General features: G+C 38.1%; 1 protein-coding gene across 1 annotated transcript; it reads right to left on the reverse strand.

Annotated features, from left to right (window-relative positions):
* Positions 1-7,416: 7,416 nt before the first annotated feature.
* Positions 7,417-17,126, reverse strand: si:ch211-254p10.2 (solute carrier family 40 member 1). Its single transcript, XM_047361559.1, has 9 exons — positions 16,651-17,126; positions 16,488-16,555; positions 16,221-16,380; positions 15,808-15,923; positions 15,443-15,569; positions 15,057-15,311; positions 11,421-12,101; positions 9,921-10,048; positions 7,417-9,819 (listed from the first exon to the last, which is right to left on the reverse strand). The coding sequence occupies exons 1-9, from the start codon at positions 16,751-16,753 to the stop codon at positions 9,625-9,627; spliced, it is 1,833 nt and encodes a 610-aa protein (XP_047217515.1). The 5' UTR covers positions 16,754-17,126; the 3' UTR covers positions 7,417-9,624.
* Between the last annotated feature and the right edge of the window lie 4,585 nt (positions 17,127-21,711).

A 21,711-nucleotide genomic window follows, 5' to 3' on the forward strand; every position in this document is an offset into this window, starting at 1 on the left:
ATGAATGTGGACTTATTTTTGAGTACAGCAGGGTGAATTTGATGTTGAGCATTTTGAGGGATTGGTAGGACTTGAAAAGTTATATATATTTACAGACCATTTAATCAGGTACTAAATGAAGAAGCAAAAATTAGGACACACCTATAAATTTTGTTCTTTTGTAAGAAACATTCACATACCAATATATATTTTTAAATTTATCTTTAGGGAAGATTGATTTACTAGCATGCAAACAACAAAAATTAACCTTCTATCCCTCATTAAACTAAACATGTAAACAAAAATAAATGTTATAGCTGAGAAAGAAGTTAGAGCACCCTACGCTTAAATAGTTAGTTTTTAGCCTAGTTGGCTAAAATAACCCCAGTGAATTACTTTGCGTTGTTGGGGTCATCCATTTTGGGGGATAGACCAGCTGGGTTGGGCTGCGCAGTACGACATGCGCAGCTCAACAGGCGCCGCAGCTCTGATGTCACCCAGGATTATAAAACCCGCGGAAAATAAACTTTCGTTGCCATTTCCAGCGTGTCTCACGGGACGGCGCAACGGAGGCACATATCTGGAGAGACAAAAGCTTGCAGGCGAACTTTTGCTCCACACGGCCATTCCCAGAAGAGCTTGAAAGCTGGAATTCTGTCTGATACAAGAAGGTCAGAAAAATCATATACCTATGGAAGACCACGCCGACACTCTGGCGCAGGTGAAAGCCCACCTTATTTTTTCTTTGAGGTGATCATCAGCCCCCCACATTCTTCTTCAGACCTACCCGTCCTCAACTGGTGGAGAGAAGAAATCAACGACAAAGTAAGTTTGATTTATTTTATGTTAAATCAGATAGGTGCATTTAGAGGTCTGGGCAGAATGAGGCATAGTTAAGGTAATTTAGAATCACCAGTTGTTAATCCAAGGTATAAACTTGTTGCATGCAATACTGATTGAAGTGTTTTATGTTGAGCTGTTTTAAATGCTAGTATGATGAAGGTGCGTGTGTTTTGTCCGGCTGATCAGCCAGGAGTTAGAAGATGGATTTTTAAAGTTTTTTCTATTCAAAGCAGCTGCAGTCTGGGCCTCGTGGCCTGAACACTGCTCTATCCCACTTTTTTTTACTGGAGTTTTTCCACTGAGTTTCGGCCTCAGAGTGTTATGAACCTTTGTTCGAGATTTGGAGCAATCAGCTGCTAGTGGCTAAGGGCACAGCCCACCATCTACCAGCTGATGGCCACAAGCGAGACATCAGCACACCAGGAGGGCATCTCTTTCCAAGTTAACCCAAATTGCACAATTTGTCCATAAAACTGCTGGTTTGATTTTCATAGACAGTCAATGCGCATATATATATATATTTTTGTTATTATTGTTAGGTAGTCATTTTTATCCCCTTTTTGTAGAATAGTGCTTTTTAGTTAGGTAAAAGGTTTTGGTTCAGAGTAGTAATTATATCAAGACTATATAGGTTCAATAAATTTTCATATATATATGAGAGAGAGTGAGAGAGAGAGAGATGCGTGCAATTTCCATTAACAGTAGCAAAAAACTACTGTGTGTCCTGTCATGACAAACTTCTTTAGCATTTTGCAGTTTCCACTTCAAGTGAATTTGCAGCCAGACCTGGACGTATTAGGAGTTATTTTGAATGTGCTCCACTTGTAGACTATTGTATGTACAGTGGAACAGCTAATTTCCAATCCCTTTGTGACCTCCTTAATTTAGTTACCCAATTCATAATCTGCTAAAAAAAAACATTTTGGAAGGCCTCAGACAACTCATGGTGGATCTCACCAAGGTGTTCGCTCTCACTTCAACAGTCGGGAGCACACCAGATTGTCTGAGGTTTAAACCTCTCTAAAAATGCTGAGTAATTACTAGGAATAAATGTGGGGAAGTCCTGATTTACTTCTCGCCAGAAATTAAAAAAGTTAAAAAAAAATGTATTTCAATATCTAGATTAAATATCCCTATGCCAAAATAAAATGAAAGCAAACAGATTTTCATATGATTTGTTTCATATGACAGTACCTTTTTGACAAGGTCTTTATAGAATGACACTAAGCATACCAATCTTACTTAATTAGTAAGGCTGTCTGCTCAGGTAGCCAGCCTACAGTCAGCGGCTTAACATATATGCTGGTCAGTGCTTGCTTTACCTGTAGTTTTTAAAAACAGAGTTAGCTTTATAGGAGTGATGAGTGGCACTCCTTGACTAGTTGTAATTTATTGCAGCTGGAAACATTTTTAAACAGCCACATTTGTCTTTCTTTTAGTCATGGGATAAATTTTGTGGCTTTTCTTCAGCCATCTGATTAGTGGTGTATAAGAAAATATGGGGGAAGGGGACTCCTGTGATACTCCTACTACTAATAATCTTACTGCTCAACTCCAGAGAAAACTCTAGCACTCTTGCATCTATTTAAAAGGAGCCCACTTTCCGTGCAGTCTTCAACTTTAGTTTTGTTTGACCTTTTCCTCAAAACTGCAGGTTTACTGTTGGTTTCTAGAGTCTCTAGAAGTAGAATGGGAGGCAGATCCTTTAGTTATCAGGCTCCTCTCATGTGGAACCAGCTCCCAGTTTCAGTCCGTGAGGCAGACACCCGGGCTACTTTTAAGGCTAGGATTAAAACTTTCCTTTTTGATAAAGCTTATAGTTAGAGTGTCTCAGTTTATCCTGAGCTATCTCTGTAGTTATGCTGCTATAGGCTTAGGCTGCTGGAGGACATAATGACCACTTTCACTCTCTCCGCTACATTCTCACACTACTCTCCAATTTTGCATTATTTGCTGTCATTTCTGTTTTTAACTTTATGTTCTCTCTTTTCTCTTCTTAGAAGCTACACCTGGCCTGACTCTGTGTCTACCTGTGACACCTTTCTGGAGAGGGGAATCGTCCGAGCTTCTGCTGGCAACAACTTAATGCTCACCCTCTACCGATGATCCACATAGCCCTGTCTTTCAGTGTTTAACCCTTTCTCTCTCCTAGACATGGCTACTGACTGAGCTTCTACTGTAACTAACTCTATGTGCTCTCTTTCAGACTCTAACCTTGAAAACTGGCTCAGAGTTTATCTGTTCTTTCTTTCTAGATGAAACGACTAAAGGAGCTACATCCATTAACATTTACTTTTTCTTCCAATAGAAAGTACTCCTGGATCAGTGCTTCTTTGTTCTCTTTGTGTATCTGCTCTGTTCTCTCAAACCCCCAGTCAGTCGTGGCAGATGGCCGCTCACACTGAGCCTGGTTCTGGTTCTGCTGGAGGTTTCTTCATGTTAAAAGAGAGTTTTTCCTCTCCGCTGTCGCTACATGCATGCTCAGTATGAGGGATTGGTGCAAAGTCAACGCCAGTGACTGCCCACTGTCTCTACATGCTCATCCAGGAGGAGTGAATGCTACAAATCTGACTCGATGCAATCTGCTGGGTTTCCTTACACAGAAAAACTTTTTATCCAATTTGAATAAATAACTGAATCTGATTGCACTGTTCAATGGTTAGGATTAATTGGAATATATGTACCTGACTTTTGTGAAGTGCCTTGAGACGACATGTGTTATGAATAGGCGCTATATAAATAAACTGAACTGAATGCATCCCTTTGACTAAACATTTCACTGCTAATTTATGTTTTTTACATAAAGGTTGTTGCTTTCTGAGCCTAAACAGAAAACAGAGTTCAGTGTGATCCACAAGCACAGTTCAAGGTAAAGCAAGGATATTAATTCTCTATGTTAACACTTCATCCATTATAGTTATAAATTGTTTTCACCTCTGTCAACTACGCGATGCTTGACTGGGTCCAAGCAAAGCCAGTGAATTGCACTGCTGCTTCAAAGTGGTGACAAAGCTGGGTGACAGGGAAAAGGTCCCTGTCTCTTGTGATCAGTCTCTTTTGTGGGAGGTGCAGTCTCCCTGTGATGATTAACTCTACTGGGAAGATTGTCTTCATATCAGATACATAAGATGAGATGAGACTTAATAAAATGTAGAAGAGTTTCCTACAACTATTTTTGAAAATTCATTCATATAGAACCCACCAGAGCAGTGTACAGCACTGTCTTTATACATAATATAATTTCACTGAGGTAAGAAAAGTAAGAGGAAGCCAGAGAATCTTGCTATAATCTGCTACCACTGACCCAGTTTCTCAAGTAAATGAATTAGCAAGTCAGAGCGCCTGAAGTCAGACTTGTTAGCGAGCTTTCACTGTGTAAACAGGGACTACCACTGTAACCTTGGGAGTTTTACTGCTGTTGTGGGCGTGCAGCGCTGCAAAGAATAAAAAAGTGATGAAACTTCCCTCAGCTTGTTACAGAATCCCTCTTTCTGAAACATTTCCAAGTCCTTTTCAGTTTTGCTAGAGATGTTAAACCACACAAACAAAAGCAATGCCCTACAGTCTTAGTGTGAAAGCTTCTTCTTTTTTCTTTTCTTTTAGGAGCAAAACCGAACTACATATGAGATTGGTACAGTTTGGGAGTGCAGATTATTTTACAGCAGTGCTGATTATTTGATGGTGGAGTTGACGGAGACGTTAACCTGACATCAAAGGGGAAGTCATGCCATTCCCACTGCAGGGTCACTGCTGTCTTCTGCTATTCTTAGAGTCCCTAACACCATTCCTGACCATCTGGTGAGGAAATCACTGATCTCCTACAATACTGCATATCTTAACTTGTTTTCTATGTTTCAAAGACTGTAAAAACCTGCAGTTATTGTCTTTTTCTTCAGTGGTTTTGTACTGACGTGTTGTCGTGGTTTCTAATATTTGTTATGTGTATTCTTAAATCTTGATCTTGTTGCTTTGGCTCTTCTTGTTATTGGCTGTCCCCGTTTGTTTCTTTTAAGGTTGACATAGTCTGTCTAATTTTTAAAATAATTAAGAACTTGTGCATTGCACACTGTTAAATTTAATGTAGTTCAAAGCTTTTCAATTGTATTTAATTGTAAATTCCGACTCTAAAACCTGGGAAGGAAGGTGAAGAAAATGAGAGCTTTGAACATGCTCACGCACTGTGCTGCACAGATTGTCTTTAAACTTTCAACCCTTCTTGATATTTGTCATAGGTCTTGAGGGCACCGGATGGACTGTTGGCAAACCTATCCTACTGAACAACCCCAGATTATGTTGTTGTGATTAAGAATATGAATATATTATATTGTAATATTTCGGTCTGTTAATGGTTGTCCTGTGAATATCAGGCCAATTAGATGGTGGAATTAGGACAAAATTGAAAGGGATGAACCAAGCTCTGACATTATTGAACAGCAAACTCTGCACACACATGGAATGAATTCGCACAATTTCTTAAAATACAAGAATTTATTAACAAAAATACATCAACTCAAAGTCAAACATATTTCAACCAACAAACTCTTTGCTATGCTAAAACAACCTGACTAAACTACCAAGCAGACTGAAAGAATAAGACTAATAGGCCATGTACAATATGAACAAGTTTATCAAAGATGGTGATGCAATATTACCATGCAATATTTATGTTTGAGAACCAAGGATTATCTTGAGGAATCTGGAAATGAAGTTAAGTTAGTCTTGGAACTAAATTAGGCAATAATTGGTATAACTTCAAACAACGATTCACAATGCAAGATCAGATAAAACATTTTTAAGAAACATTTCAAAGAATGATTTGCTGAATAAAATCAATCTTCTGGATGACCAATTCTCAATGGTGTTTAATTAGCTGCCTTTATGTATTAAAATAATATTTAAAGAAATATTATTAAGGAACTAGTAAAATAATATTTAAGGAAATATTTTGAATAAGAACCAAACCTTTCTGGATAAATTTGTTTTAATGGTGTTTAATTAGTCATCACGTTTAGTACAATAATATTTAAGGAAATATTATTTCCTAGATTGGAAACTAACAACCGTTCTGGGTAAATAATCTTCAGCTGACTCAAAGTAGGCAAGCCAGTGTTCTTAACTGTTAGCGGTTGGGGCTAACAAAAGAAACTGGTAGCTTATCATCAGAATCAAACACATACCTTTAAAATGCTTTAAAATAAAAGGTTGAAATGCATAAACGTGGACAGCTCGTTATGGCCAATCTTCTGTGTTTAAAATCACCCTTTAAATAAAGCTCCTCTTAACTTTAAAAACACAAACACAGAGCAGCTAATCTGCTAGCACGAAGATAGCTGAGTTCTCAACACAAACAAAAACAATGTCATCAAATGAACATTATTTAGATTATTTACCTCTAAACTAATCTTCTCTGCCCAAACACTACATCTTAAGTGAACCATGCTGAAGAGGAGTTGTCCTGGGTGTTGAAGAAAATACATCCACGTGTGGGTAAATTAAGGGTTAACTTGCAGTAGCTGACTGCCGTAGCTGTGGGAAAGGGCTTTAGCTGGGAGCAAGTTCGGCTCCTCGAGCGGCTGCAATTCGGTGGGCTAGCTCTTACTACCTGGACGTACATGTAGGAAGGCGAGTGATGCGATCCCGGCATCCTTTTCCAGGCCGTGGGAGAAATCCGCTTCTAGAGGCCACAGAAGAAATGTCAAGTCAAGCTTGTCTCTTTACACCCTTTATATGAATGAATGCCGGATACTCAAACAGTAAATCATTACTTAACTTTGTTGCATGTGAACATAGTCACTTTTGGATCCAGTTTGACATCAGTGACATCACGGGAAGTACGCTGTACTCTGTTACCCCTTGTTCTTGTTCCTGGCTGTGCTGAAAGTAGGTTAATGCGATTTACTTGGAAAGTTCCAGAAAAGTTCTCAATGGCCTCTAATGTTGTAACCCATGGCTGGGGTCTCAACAATGTAAAGCTGATGAGAAAATATTTAAGCTATTCAGCGGCTCAAAATCATACAGTGTGAACCTGGTTTTACTCGTGCTGCTCTTCCCTCTAACCTGTTCCCAGTTTTACATTACATCTGCTTTGCATCATTTTATTTACTGCTTTACCATACATAGTTTAAGTTTAAGGTAATTTGCTTGTCTAAAATCAGTCTAAGAGGGAAAGGCAGCAGCCCCCTTTCCAGCAACACTCTCCAGCTCATTCTGGGGGGTTCTTAAGGTGTCCCCAAGCAAGATGGGATATTTGGTTCTTCCAGCAGGTTCCAGGTCAGGTCTGGGGTCTCTTGTAGACCTCCAAAGGGAAGTACCTAGGAGGTATTTTGATTGGATGTTTCAACCATCCATCTACTGGGGATCAGTTGTGAAGAAGACTCCAAGATGCTTGAACTCCTTCACTTGAGACAGAGTCCCGATCTGGAGTCCACCTTTATCTACTTCAGAACCATGGCCTCAGTATTCAAGGAGCTGACTTTCACTTTCACTATTTTCGTCCAATGACATGTATTAACATTGCTAAGTGCTGTTATTTCCGAGGCGAGCTTTATTTTTAAAATCTTTTTATTTTATTACTTTTTTTCAAGAAGGTCTCTGTTAAAGGATCAAACAATTTATTCAGTGGGGGGTTGGTCAGAGTCACCATCTAAAACAACACAAAAATGTTTCTTACATACATTTACTTGATGCAAAGATAATATTCAGTCATCTTTATTATCACAAACATCAGATTTTAAATAAGGACAACATACAGAAATTGCACAGGAAAATTAGACAAATATACTGAGATATGATACTTGTTTAACAGATGATTGAACATGGTTGATAGTTCTACTGTACATGAATGAAGTATGAAAACATTAAGTAGCTGAGACTGAGTTGTATGGTGCATCCTTGTTCCTATTTGAGGTAAGGTACCAGTTGAGTTCATCAGAACTACAAAACAATGCAGCAAAAATTAAAACCGAACTACAATAGCAGTCAACATTTACTGCCATAATAACTACTCACATATTTCAAGACTGGTTTCCTCTTGGCTCTCCATAAAGCTAATAATTTCACTCCTAGCAAGGGAAAGAATTAAGGAAACCCTAAACTAACCTATGTACAGAAAGGAGTAGAATAAAATCATCTCTTTTTAGGTTTGTTCAAACTAGTGCCTTGGAAAAGTGGTAATGCACCATAAATGTTGTACATTTTGTCAAGTTACAACCACAAGCTTAAATGTGTTTAGTTGGGATTTTGTGTCATGGACCAACGCAAAGTAGTGAATAACAAAAAGAGGAAGGGGAAGGAAAATTATATATATTTTTTAATAAAACAAATAGGATGTGAAGTGTGGAATGCATTTGTATTCAACCCCCTTTAACTCTAATACCCCTAAATAATTTCCAATGCAGTTGCTTGCCTTGAGAAGTCACTGTCAGAAACCTGTGTGTAATTTCATCTCAGTTTTCGGAGAGGCTTGTTGGACTACATTGGAGAACAAACAACATCATGACGAAAGACAAATAAAGTTGTTGAGAAGTTTAAAGCAGTGTTAGGTTATAAAACAACATCCCAAGCTTTGAACATCTCACAGACTTTATGTGTGATGCTCTGTGTATGTAAATGTAAGTTATGGGAAGAGAAACATGTGGCCCACAGAAAAAACACTAACATGACATAATAAACACATCTCTTCCACAGCAAAGCATGGTGGTGGCAGTGTCATAATTTGGTGATGCTTTACTTTGGCAGGCACAGACAAGCTGGCACTAAAGACTTGGGTAGAATGGGATGGAGATTCTCTTTCCAACAGGATAACTACCCTAAATTTGCAGCCAGACCTGTAAGCCTGTGTAAGAATATTCCAGTCACAGTGCAGACTTAAATCCCGTTTAGAATCAGAGGCAATACCTGACTGTTTTTTTAATTTTCTGAAAAAAAGCGAACATTTCAGTGTCTATGAGTGCCAAGTTTGTACGCAAAAGACTTGCAGCCGTAACAGCAGCAAAAGGCGTTTTTAAAAAGAATATACCCGGGAGGATTTAATACAACTGCACTCCATGCTTTTGGATATTTAGTCAAAAAGGTTTAAAAAAAGGAAAACCAATATTTTTTTGTCCATATTACACATACACAGTAATGTTTGTTGATTTACCACATAAAATAGGTCTCTGGTTGTTATGTAGCAAAATATAAAAAGTGTAAAATAGAGTATGAGTACTTTTGAAAGGCATGACGAGATGTTTTGACGTTGTAATCCATAAACTAGGTTTACATCTTTATAAAACAGGCAAATGTTTGCTTGATTCATCCACAGAGAAACAAACCAGGTGAGGGAAATACTTATGTCTATTTACTTTGTCCACTAGAACCAGAGGCTGCCTTTTAATTGTTTTGATGAAACAATCTCACATCCAGTTCCCTTTATATTCCTTTCTGGACATCCTGGAATATTTCCAAGTGGACGGATCAGTAACATCAACGCCACTTGTCAGAGTATCATTTTGCTTTCCCTCTATTCATTCATTGTAAGGTTTTCCTCACATCCTGCCTTCACTGAGTAAATGCCAGAAGACCAGAAAAGCCTCACTGTCCATCCACCCTTTTATCCATAAAGTCTTGTAAGGTTGCAGACTTGCTTGAAAGTCTTACAGCTGCAGTAACTCTGCAGTTTGCACATAAATGATACCTTAGTCATTACCCTTGTGTCCTCCTGTCCGTTACAGATGGACATTTCTCCTACACATATTATTGCTTCATCTAATGCAGCCACCTTAGGTTGTGGAGAGCATAGGAGAACTTGTCTCCTATTGTTGTTCACCTGAGTTGTTCCTTCTGTTGCACATATGAAATCAAGTGTGCAGTGCTGAAATGAATGCCTAAGTCACAAGCAGAGTGTTGCAGTATCGGATCAGGAGGGAGGCATTCATTTCCCAGGTGAAGATTGGATCCAGTGGCCATATCTAAGCTGTGTCTCCTTCTTATGTTTCGAGGCGGTGTTTTCTCTTGGCTCTATGCGCATACAGGAAAAACATACTGTGCCCAGTGCTTATGAATATTACAGAAATGATAACAAGGATGCCAAAGTGTTGAGGGTGTGGAGCAGAAATCACCATGATGAAGTGAAGTAAGTCCATTAGGTAATTCATGGAGCTTTGCACCCCATTTACTACTCCTCGCTCTGACTCACAGATGGTCTCCTGCAGAAGCTGTGTCACAGTAAGGTCAAAGCACCACAAACCTGAAAACACAGATGCATTTTCTGTTTCAAACTTGACCCACAAAATTTCTTTTCTACTTTTTGTAACATTACAACCCCAAGAGAAGCATGTTTTATTTTATATGGTACACCAGCACAAAGTAGTGTTGGTCTATAACAAAGAAATAAAAAAGTCTAATTGCCGGGTGGAAGTAAAAATTACATAATTTTGCATACATTTTTTTACATAAAGTTTTCTATTAAAAGTGTGAAAATATACATGCATTTGTATTATGCCAATCAATGCTATGTACAACCCTGTTTTGCTGCAAGCCTTTTGGGGTATCTCTCTACCTTTGCCCATATACAGACCTAGTTGTTTTTTAAGTACCTTTTTCTACATGTTTACTTTGTCTCCTGCATGACTATTGCCAAACCTTGAACATAACTTTATATTGCTTTTGTTTAGCAATGGTTTTCTTCTTGGCACTCTTCTATTACAGACAGATTTGTAAATTGCATGACTAATAATTGTCCTGTGGACAGATTATCCAACATGAACTGTTCCTCCCCTAAGGTTACCATGGTCTACTTAGATGTTCCTCTAATTATTGCTCTTGTTACCTGGCCTGTTAGCTTAGGTGGATGAGCAGTGCTTTGAGAGATGTTTAAAGCTTCGGATGTTATTTTATAACATAACCATGCATTATTATCTCCAGAACTTTATCCCTGACACATCTGCTGTGTTCCTTGGTCTTCATGATACTGTTTGTTCTATGATGGTCTCTAACAAACCTCTCAGGCCCTCACAGAACAGTTTTTATTTCCAACTGAGATTGAATTACTCTTGGGTGGACACTACGTACTAATTACATGACGTCTGAAGGCAATTGGTTGAACTGGATTTTATTTAGGTGTGTCAGAGTAAAGGACTGTGAATAAAAATGCACTTCGCTTCAATTTTGTACAATATATGTTTTTTCTTATCCTTTAAATTTCTATCCTTTACCTTAGTCTTCACAATTATGCACTTTTGTTAGTCTATTACATGAATCCCAATGAAACACACTTAGGTTTGGGGCTGCAAGTTGAAAACATGAAAAAGTCCAAGGGTATGAAAAACTGCAGCTCTATTATCACAGGTAGGAGTTAACCCAATATACTACACAGGGCCTCGACCGTGGGGATGTGTCTTATACTGGAAATTTAGCAACATAACTTGCTAAATGTTGTGATGTATGAGGTGGTCCCTGTGGATGGGTTTTATTAATTTTATTATTCAAATCTAATCACATTGTTTTCTAAGGGGTTTCCATGCTGGTTTTGAATTATTTGACACTTCTCTAGTCCACTTATGTAATAAAAATCTTTTCCAGATCAATGTTCACCCACATTTTAATGTTTGAATACTCACCAATGCGTGCAGTGATGACGCCCAGGAATAGCAGAATAATGGAAATATAAGAGTCCGGTATTGTTCCAGAGGGGACATTGTCAAACAGGACAGTGTTGTTGGTCCAGTGGATGGAGGAGCGATCAGGAAGGAGTGGCTGATTGCTCCCTCCCGTCATAGGATAAGTGTGTTTTTGCTTTTTGCTTGCCATCCCTCCAGGCTCAGCGGAGGAATAGGAGCTAAAGTAGGGCATCAGCAGACTAAGATCCATAGGGCTGCCAGGAGCAAACACAGAGCACACACACAGCAACAAGCAACCCAGGTGAAGGCAGCTTGAAATAATGCCTGTATTAATCAGGCCAACCAACTTTCTGAGCCTGGTGAACAATACAGTGCCCATCAACCCTGTGATAGCCGACACGCCCATCAACAGACTCAGGAGAGAGCCACTTATGCCCTGAGTGTAGGCATAGCCAGCAGTGATGCAGTCAAATCCCAGGACTGTAGTGTAGAGGAAAGCCAGACTCATTCCAGCCAGGAAGACGGGTTGTCGATAATAAGCCCTCCAGCCATCCTTACATGTGCTTAACAGCCTGCGAAAGCTTTGGAAACACAGTGGTAAATTGGTGATTTCTTTAAGGTGCATGTTTGAGTTGCAGTTGCTCGCTGCCAGAAGTTCAGGTGGTTCATCATTGCCTTCCTCTAATGAGATAGAAGAACAAAAAAAAACATTCAGTTAATCGGCTATGAAGGCTTAATGATCAGTTTATTTTCTGCAACATTTCTACTTTATGTCAAATGTCACTTCATAAATACTTCTGAAAATCAGATGATCTGCACAAATCCAAGCTGTAATGACCCGATGATCATAACCTTCAGATTTCAGTTTTGAAACGATAAATTCAGGGAAATTTGAGTATTTATAACAAATTAATGTTGTGCATGTAAACTTAACGCAAACAAATTGTAATCAACGCAAAACCTTAACTAAGACCAGTGCATGTCCTGCTGAAAATAACCATGCACATATCTCGCATAACTATTGTCCAATCATGTTACTGAAGCAAATATTTCACAGTTTTAAGTTGAAAGTTTAAAAGAGCAAATATGACCTGATTGGGGGTAGTTGACTTGTGGTTAATGTAGGGATGCCCTGATCCAATCCCAATTATAGAATCAAGATCCAGATCAAGGCATTTTTATGATATCTGATATTTTGCCAGCCCTACAACTGGCAAATCGTACAGTACTGCCATGTTTTGAGTGGTTTGCAAAACTGTATTATAGGCCGGTCGTCCAAACTCTGGTCCTCAGGAATAACAGTCCGGTTTGTTCTAAGTGTGACTCTGCTCTAGGACACTTGGTTCAAATTATTGATTCCCTCCCCAACATGCCAATATGTTCTAGAGAAACGTGTTAATGATCAAGCATTTAAATCAGGTTTGTGCCAACAGAGAAACAGCTGAAACACGCATTAAAATTCTGATTCCTTAGATCAGTCCCCAACACTTGGATCACAGGGCCCTCTGCAATTGGCCGTGAACAATATTTAAATGATCTGAGGAATCTCAGTTTTCCCCAACATCCTTTAGAATGATGTTCACCATAGGGGAGAGACTGTATTGGCTGCTGCAGCTTCAATATCTCCAGAAACCTTTGGTGTGGGAGAAAGCACCACAGGGCACAGCTAAAACGAGGCCCGTTAAATGTTTAATGACCAAAGCAAAGCACAAAGTTTACAAAGCAGGGAAACAAGTTAGTTTTGTTTGTACACGGTATACTGGAACAGCAATTTAAAATGTCACGAAACAAATTAACAATGAGGTATCTCAAAACACAAGTAAATGTTTCAGATCATGAAACTAATTTTAACATCAAAGCTAGACTGAATAAACAACAACCAGCAGCTTTCAATGGTTTCATTTGTTTAGGGCAAAACAGCTATAAAAACTAATTTTGCCCTGTGTGAAAATGTCCTCCATTAACCACATTTTTGTATCAATTTCTATTGGTACAGTCAGGCCCTTTTATTGTCAGACCTGTAGAATTAAGTAATCACAAAGAGAACCTGCCTGACAACATGAAGCAACACACTATGGCTCAGTCTAAAGAAATTTAAGAACAGAGGAGAAACAAAGACACTGATATATGTCAGTCTGAAAAGGGTTGCAGGCCACTTCTAAGACTTCAGGACTCCACCAACAAACAACATCTGCAGACCTCACTGACCTTAGTTGGGGTCAGTAGTTATGATTCAACAATAAGAAAGACACCGAATAAAATAGCATTCATGGAGCTCTAAAGTGAAAACCACTGCTGACCAAAAAAAAGGCTTATTGCTCTTGCCAAAAAGCGTCTTTATGATCCAGAGGTATTTGGGAAATATTCCGTTGGCTCACTAAACAAAAGTGTCCCTTTTTAGAAGGTGCGTGCATCATGTTACATCTGCTGTAAAACTAACAGCATTTCAGGAAAGGAACATCAGAACAACAGTCATATATGGTATGTGGTGGTGGCAGTGTTATGGTCTGGGTTGCTTCACCTCTTAAGGACGTGGATGACTTGCTATAATTACTGGAATTATAATTTATGCTCTCAAGCAGAAAATCCTAAAGGAGAATGTTCAGCAATCAGTTTCATAAGGCCAAATGCATCTGGTTCTTGCAGCAGCACAATGATCCTAAGCCCACCAGCAAGTCTACCTCTAACTGGCTCACACAAAGAAGGTTTAAGACCTAGTCAAAGTCCGAACATAAATCTGATTGAGATGCTGTGGTCACTTTGGCAGGCCACTTCTGTTTAAAAACCCTCCGATATGGCTAAAATAAAACAAGTCTGCAAATAGGAGTGGGCCAAAATTTCTCCACAGTGATGTAAATAACTTGTTGCCAGATGTTGTACAGACTTGCTGGGGGTTGTTGCCATCAAGGGTGGTACAACCAGTTATTAGGTGTAGGGAACAATTATGTTTATGGACCAGCTTGGTTTGAATTGCTTCTTTCCCCTAATAAATGAAGTCGTCAATTGAATACTTAAAATTTGATGACTTAAGTGTGACAAAAAAGTAAAAAAGAATAATAACAGGATGACCTCTTTTTCAGGGCAGTGTATATCTTCAAAAACAAACTATACAGTGATGGGTGTTTTGGTCATTTCAGAACATTATAGCAGCTTTCTAAAGTTAGTTAACTCCCAAGCTGAAGCAGAATAATAAAGCTGCATCCTATATAATTTGTCCTGTTGGGACAAACCATCTGTTGCTGTCAAAGGAAAACTGATACTGCTGCATCTTGAATGTCATTGGTGAGTGAGTTAAGTTGGACACAATCATTATACTAACATAGGCTTTAATAGTAACCAAATGTGTTATTTTCTTTAAAGCTACTAAGTTTTCAAACATGTACAGGACTGTGATTTTGTTAACTTTACATTGAGACTTGGTGCTGGCAAACACCTGATCCTGACTCCAACCCATGTTGAAGAGACTTTTGAATTTTCTGTCTGTAGTACAAATGCTGAACTGAACAGTCACTCACTCTTTAAAAACATATGGAGGACTCCATGATGCAGTCGTAGTATTTTCTTCTGTTACTTTTATGTTAAGATATAGCATTACAGAAGAAAGTCAGAAAAAAAAAAACAGTTATTAGTCTATACCTTGCAACCCTCTTCTTTCTGTGCTCTCTAGATACACCTGATCACCCTCAACCGTCGGGGGTTTGACTGAAAGAGCAGGAACGATGCGATAAACTCTTGACAAGAAGAAGAACTCCACAATAAGAGAAAAGAGGTTCCACGCCAGGATGAAGCCGCATCCAACCACGTTAGAGGCCAGGGTCATGACCTGTCCCACTACCAGTGGGGCCAGGATGTTGGTCACCTGATCTATCCTTCTCATGGTTGCATTCATTCCTATTGTTGGGATCAAACACACAGAGATGGAAGCTTACCCACACATGGACTTTCTGAAAAAAGTAGCAGCTTATTAACCTAAGACCTTGGGTACAAACAAAGATGCGGACTGTCAGAAAACATTTCCTCACCAGCCAGGTGGCCTCGGTTGTAGCCTGTAATAACCACTATCCAGTCCCTCTGGATGGCAATGGTCAGCGCTGTACTTGCAAGGTTTGCCACATCTGCCAGGATGATCACCACCGTATAACAAACCACCTTGTGTGAGTTTTGCGATGCAACATGTTACTATGACAGCACAGAGGAGCCACAAGCTCAGAAGTAGAGGAAACAGGGACACAGGAAAGAGGGAAAAAAAACAACAGCACTAACTCCTTTATGTAATAATGTTGTAATTCCTATCAACAATTCACTTAGCATACATTAGATACGTTTATTGCATGTTAATAATTCCTGATTATTAGCATATATTAGCCAATATTTAGTGTCTACTCACAGTGAACCATCCATCCCAGATCTGTTCTATCCGTTCCTTATATGAGAACACCACCATGAGCACAATGCTACATACAGTCACTGAGGTGTTTTGAATGAAAAGAGATGCATGTGCAACTAAAACAGAAGATGGGGAAACATTTGTTCAGACTTTTATACATAACAGATGTGGTCTTAAAAGTAAATGTAAGTGAAGAAACAGATTCATGCATGAAATCCTGCTGGAAAAGTATAACGATCAAATCAAGAGCTAATTTATTTGAGATGTAAGGTAACTGGAATTACAACCTAAGTTGGAAAAGCAAACCGGCAAATTTCTTGGTCCGAAATCAGATTGCTCTGATTTTTATCTCTACCTTTCCATCTCTGCTACCTGCTAAAATTTCTAAAGGAGCGTGAAATAGTCATGCATACCTTTATTCCTGGGATTGCGATCAACCCAGTCTCCAATTAAAGCCCCGAGCAACAACACTGAGCCGGCCAGCACCAACCCAAACACCGCTGTCAACAGCAGGTTGTGGCCATACAACTCAATGAGGAACACAGAGATTGCAAAGTGCCACATGCGGTCACCCTGTTAAACCCAAAACACAAGATCATCATTAAATCTGTGTATAATAGCATACATTTTATACCAAAATGACCTTTTGCTGTTTCTATTTCTTCAGAAATGTCTCTTACCCACATTGACAAAGCTCCACTCACATAGATGAGAAACTTGGGACCTTTGAGGTAGATAAGAGCTGAACCTTACAAGGAAATGCATGAAAACAAAGTGAAAAAGTAAAATCAATGTACATTTGCTGCATACAAAAACTGTTCCTAAGTTTAAAGAGGACTTCACCTGGTATGTTCCTTGCTTTTGTAGTTCTTGAATCCGTGATGTCATCAGATTCAAATTCTACCACAATCCCACCACACTGGGAGGTATCAGTTTGCTGAGACATTGTCTGGGGAAGGATTAAAAAAGACAAAACTGCATGCTGCAGATAGTTTTTTTTTTATATCTATGTGGGGTTCTGAGAACTAGTTATGGGTAGTTAGTATGTTACTAGCAGTGGGCAGCAGTAGGAAAAAATTCAGTTTGAAGAATAAAGAAACAATTCTCATGGAGGAGTTAAGCTAACAGCAAATTTAAGAACAAACTTCTAAGCAACCTAAATATGAAAAAAAAAAAAAACAATTTCTGCATCAGACCAGTTTTGGTTTTTGTTTATAGTGTAACAGGTTGAAATTATTCTCTGCTGGTCAACTGTAGGGGAATTCCTTCTTCCAGATCCGTCTGACAGCAAAGCCTGAGTAAATTTCATCAGCCCTACATTTCCCACAAGAGTCTGCCATATCCCTCTGTAGACGTCCATGTGAAACAAAGATTTTTATGACAAACTGAACTGTTTGTGCCGAAGAAATAGGGGTAAACTCCAATTAAACAACAACAGATGACTGTCTTTTGAATAGAAAGTTGATAAATCAACACATTACTAGCATCTTTGGGGCAAAAGTAGAAACGGTACCATGGAAACTCAAAATCTGAATATGCCAAAATACAAATTTCTACAAATATGAACTGTGAAAAGTGCAAAGCTTCCATCCACAGAATTAGAACCTGTTAATGAAATACAAGCTGCAATAGCAATGTAATGTGCATATAGGGAATGCCATTGTTGCCGAGATTTCTGGGTACTGTGTCGTGTTATGGGCCGAGGCAATGTAAATTACCCCAGGAAGGAGGGTGCCACGTGTTGTCTTCATAGTTGTAGTGAAAGGGGGTTCTCCTTCATACAGAAAACATAAAACTCTAGTACTTCTTTAATACTGCACATGATGTGAAACAGGTGGGTCTACCACTGACACTGCATTCAATGTAATGCAGTGTGTATTCACAAATTGCACTTTATGGATTTGCTACATTTGTAATCTGAAGTTCCACTGTATATCTCAGAGTGAATGCTCTGATATATGCTCCAACTGAACCAAAAAGAATACAATAAATACCAGCACATGCTCATCAATGAGGTCCCAATGGTTTGCTAGCGGAGTTTCTAAGAAATATGTCCAGAGACTGAGCCCATCAGGAGTTTCGCACTCTTAACAATCAGCCCTCTTTCTGTGTGTTATCCGGTTTATACAGATAAACCGCTCTTTCTCCAGAAAAAATGCATATTGCTGTATTCACTTTAGCATTCACTCAATTTAAAATAATAAAGAGTACACAAAAAAGTAAGAAGGTGCAAAAATACAAGTGATCTGGTTAAGCTAACTTGACTTGACCTGCTAGAGTAGCTGTTAGCCTAACTCTCCCATGAGAAATATTTTGTCTGATAGTTGTCTACAACCGGTTACATACTGACTACTTATAACTCCCATCACAACCATGCTTCAAAAAAACAAACCTAACCATTCAAATCATATCTAATTTTTAAGGGAAAAGCACACATAGAATGTAGACTGCATTGTTACCTTTGATGTTAGACTCAGTTCTTGCTGTTATTCTTTGATGCCGTATCTTGTGCCATGTGTCCTACATTAGGATGCTAGTCTTCCCCGAGAGTTGGAATTCAAGCTGTAGTAGTTTGAAGGGCTTAATAACGCTGCAGCGTTCAAGTGCACCATTGTATGAAAGTGCCAGAAAAGCAGAACAGGCAGAGAGACAACAAAGGCAGCCAGCATATTCCACAGCACGTGACGTTTTGAGGACAATATCACTGTCCGTTGACAACACACACAAAAAAGACAACTACGTACATGCGTGTGACTCAGAATGCACACATGGTCAGGGAGAACATGCATGCACCCTCAGTGACACACATTCCTGCTGTTCATACACCCACATGAACTCATGACATGTGACTCAAAAGTTACATCAAGGGTCCATGATGGAACATCACATCACTTTTAGGACCACAGGTGGAGAACCAGAAACCAGCTACAGTCATAACACATCAAGGTTCACACCAAGGTTCTCCCTTGGCTGACTGAATGTGATCCATGAGATAATATGTGAGGGTAATACATGAATGGTTAATGAATGAAGTGCATGGCATTCAACTATCATGGTGTGTTTGTTCTAAACTTTAGATTTATAAATTACTCTTTTGGCTCCTTTCCAATGAAATAAAGCTAAAACAAAAATTTCACCTTGTGGTAGTCTATTTATTATTTTATATTTTGGTCAGGGACATTAGCCTGCATTTAAATGATCAGGTTAAATAACAGAAATGTAGACACGTTTTCTTTAATGAAAAAGATAATAAAAGGCTTTCATTCATGTTTTCAGTACCACGGGGATGAACAAAATTTAAAGCAGCAGTGCCAAAACACTAAAATAATATTATGATTTCAATCATATTAATAATAGCATAAACATTATTTTTAATTATTAGTATTTTCCTTTTTTCTACCTAATGCTTGAGAAAATAAAACAGTATTAACCAATGCAACTGTTAACACAGATGCACGGTATTAGGCAGACAAGGGCAGTTTTGCTGCCCATTCTTTAAAAAAAGTTTTAATCCATTATCTTAATTTTTTTTATTTTGCATGTGAAAGATCTCTTTTCTCATGCATTCATGGACTTTTCTGTAGATACTATAATTTTGTTGCTCAGTCTAAAAACATGCTTGTTTTTTGGAACTGAAATAATGTATGTTTATGTAATAACTAAAAGAAACCTAAATTAACTTCAACAAAGATTTAAAATGTAGTTACTCAAAAATAAGCAGTAAATTGTGATTACATTCTGAGATCATGTTACCCAAATAAAATAAAATATTTCTTCAAATAAATTACTAAGGTTTTGATTACTCTTTGTAATGTTTACTTAAACATGAGATAAAACGGGCAACATCGGTCAGTTTATATTCTGTTAATCAAACAGAGGCAAAAAAACATCAGCTCATTTAACATGAACTCTGGGATAATAACTAAATTTCTCAATTCAACATCCTCATCCTATACATCTGAATAATAGTAATACAGTTGACAGAATGATTAGTCATCTAGTTTGTTCTCCATTTAACAGAAAACAAATAATAAGAATTTGTTTGCAATTATGACATTAATGGAAATGGTGATAAACATTTTAAAATCCATTTAATGGTATGTAAACCTTTTCCCTGGCAACTGCAGCTTAGATGTGCCATTCTTTGGCAGCAACTGCCTCATGTTGCAGAGCTCAGCTTGCTAGCAAGTCTCACTGGAAGCAAGCTGAGCTAAATTCTTACTCCATTCTTTGTCTTGCAACAGCTCATAACTTGTAAACAACTCATAATACAAACTTTCAGTTTTATTCAATTCAGTTTTATTTATATAGCACCAATTCACAACACATGTCGTCTCAAGGCACTTCTCAACAGTCAAGTGCATACATTCCAATTAATACTAACCATTTAACAGTGCAGTCAGAGTTAGTTATTTATTCAAATTGGATAAAAAGTTTTTCCACTTCCTTAAATAATTTGGTTGGGATTGGGTCTAACATTCAAGTTGAAGGTTTAGATGAAGCTAATATTTCTGATAACTGAGGAAACTTCACAGGATCAAAACAGTCCAAACACAAATCAGGTTCTGCAGTTATTTCCAATGTTGTCTCACTTGCTGAGGATGAAGTAATCATCTTTATAAACATATCAAGCTAGCTACTGGACAGCACATATCAATGAGACCAGCAGTTTACTGAAACAAATCTTCAGTTTATTCTACTAAAAACGTTTAGGTTAGATTTGTTTCTAAAATAAATTTTTAGGGTTTTAGAATTAAACCATCATTACATTTACAAATTAATATGTTTGATTAAAATTTAGAATATTTTAATGGCTAAAATTTGATGGCACTGAAAATTCCTTTTTACAGTATTTAAGAGAAGAAGCATACTCATAGCTATTATAATCCTTACTTGAAGTAAAAACAATGGAAGGCAGGATTATTTGTATGAAAGGTTTGTTTGTCTACTTTTTTTCATATGAAAGTTGCTTTTGCTCAGTGTTGCAAACAGTAATAAGTGCTATTAGCATTTTGTTGCACTAATGAATTACCATTATCTCAGAAAAAATCTCTGCAAGCAAATACAAGGTAATATTGTGATGGTGACAACAAAGCCAACAACAGCACAGGATAAAAACTGAAAGTGCAATACTGTGGCCCCCATTTTATTTCTCACAATATCGTGTTTAAATCATTGCTAGCTGCACACAGCCGCAAAGACTTACGTTTTGCAAACTACACTGTAAGAATTTATGCAAACCCCATCATATCTTCTACAGTGTTGCCACAAACCGACAGCGACACCTGCTGGACAAATAACATATAGTCTCATTTCAGAACTCCATGGTTGCTTTCCCTTTGTTTAAGACGTCACTTCAAATAAATTAGATAATAGTAATATAAGTAGCTGAATTGGGGTTTTTTTAACTGAGAGAAAAAATACAAAACAAGCCAGATCACTATTTTTTTTCTTTGGAAGAGCACTCATGCCAGGCTACCAGAAAGTAAATGTGTTTCAGCTCCTGGTTTTCCTCACATGACCACCATTGACTTGGACACCGAGCAAGTGATCCAATGAAATTGCATCAAGTAATCAATAATAGAAAGTAGCCGTTAGAAAAAGGTAATTTTCTAAAAAGGAGGCAGTAAGTGCCTCTTTAAATCTCAGAAGCCCACATAAAGCATGTGTTAGAAAGTAAATTTTAAAATACTTAAAAAAAACACTTAACCTATAAGCAAGGCAATTTAAGTCCTAGGTCTGGAAAGAAAAGTAATCCACAAATGATCAATTCTTCCTGCGGATTGTGTCATGTTGTTATCAGTCCACCAACAGACAGATCCCTATCAGCACACAAATGTAAAACCAGGCATTGCATAGAGGAATGTCCCATGTCCAGTGTGTTTATCATTTTTATTGAACAGA

The sequence above is a fragment of the Girardinichthys multiradiatus genome, chromosome 3, assembly GCF_021462225.1.
Source record: "Girardinichthys multiradiatus isolate DD_20200921_A chromosome 3, DD_fGirMul_XY1, whole genome shotgun sequence".
Lineage (NCBI taxonomy): Eukaryota > Metazoa > Chordata > Actinopteri > Cyprinodontiformes > Goodeidae > Girardinichthys > Girardinichthys multiradiatus.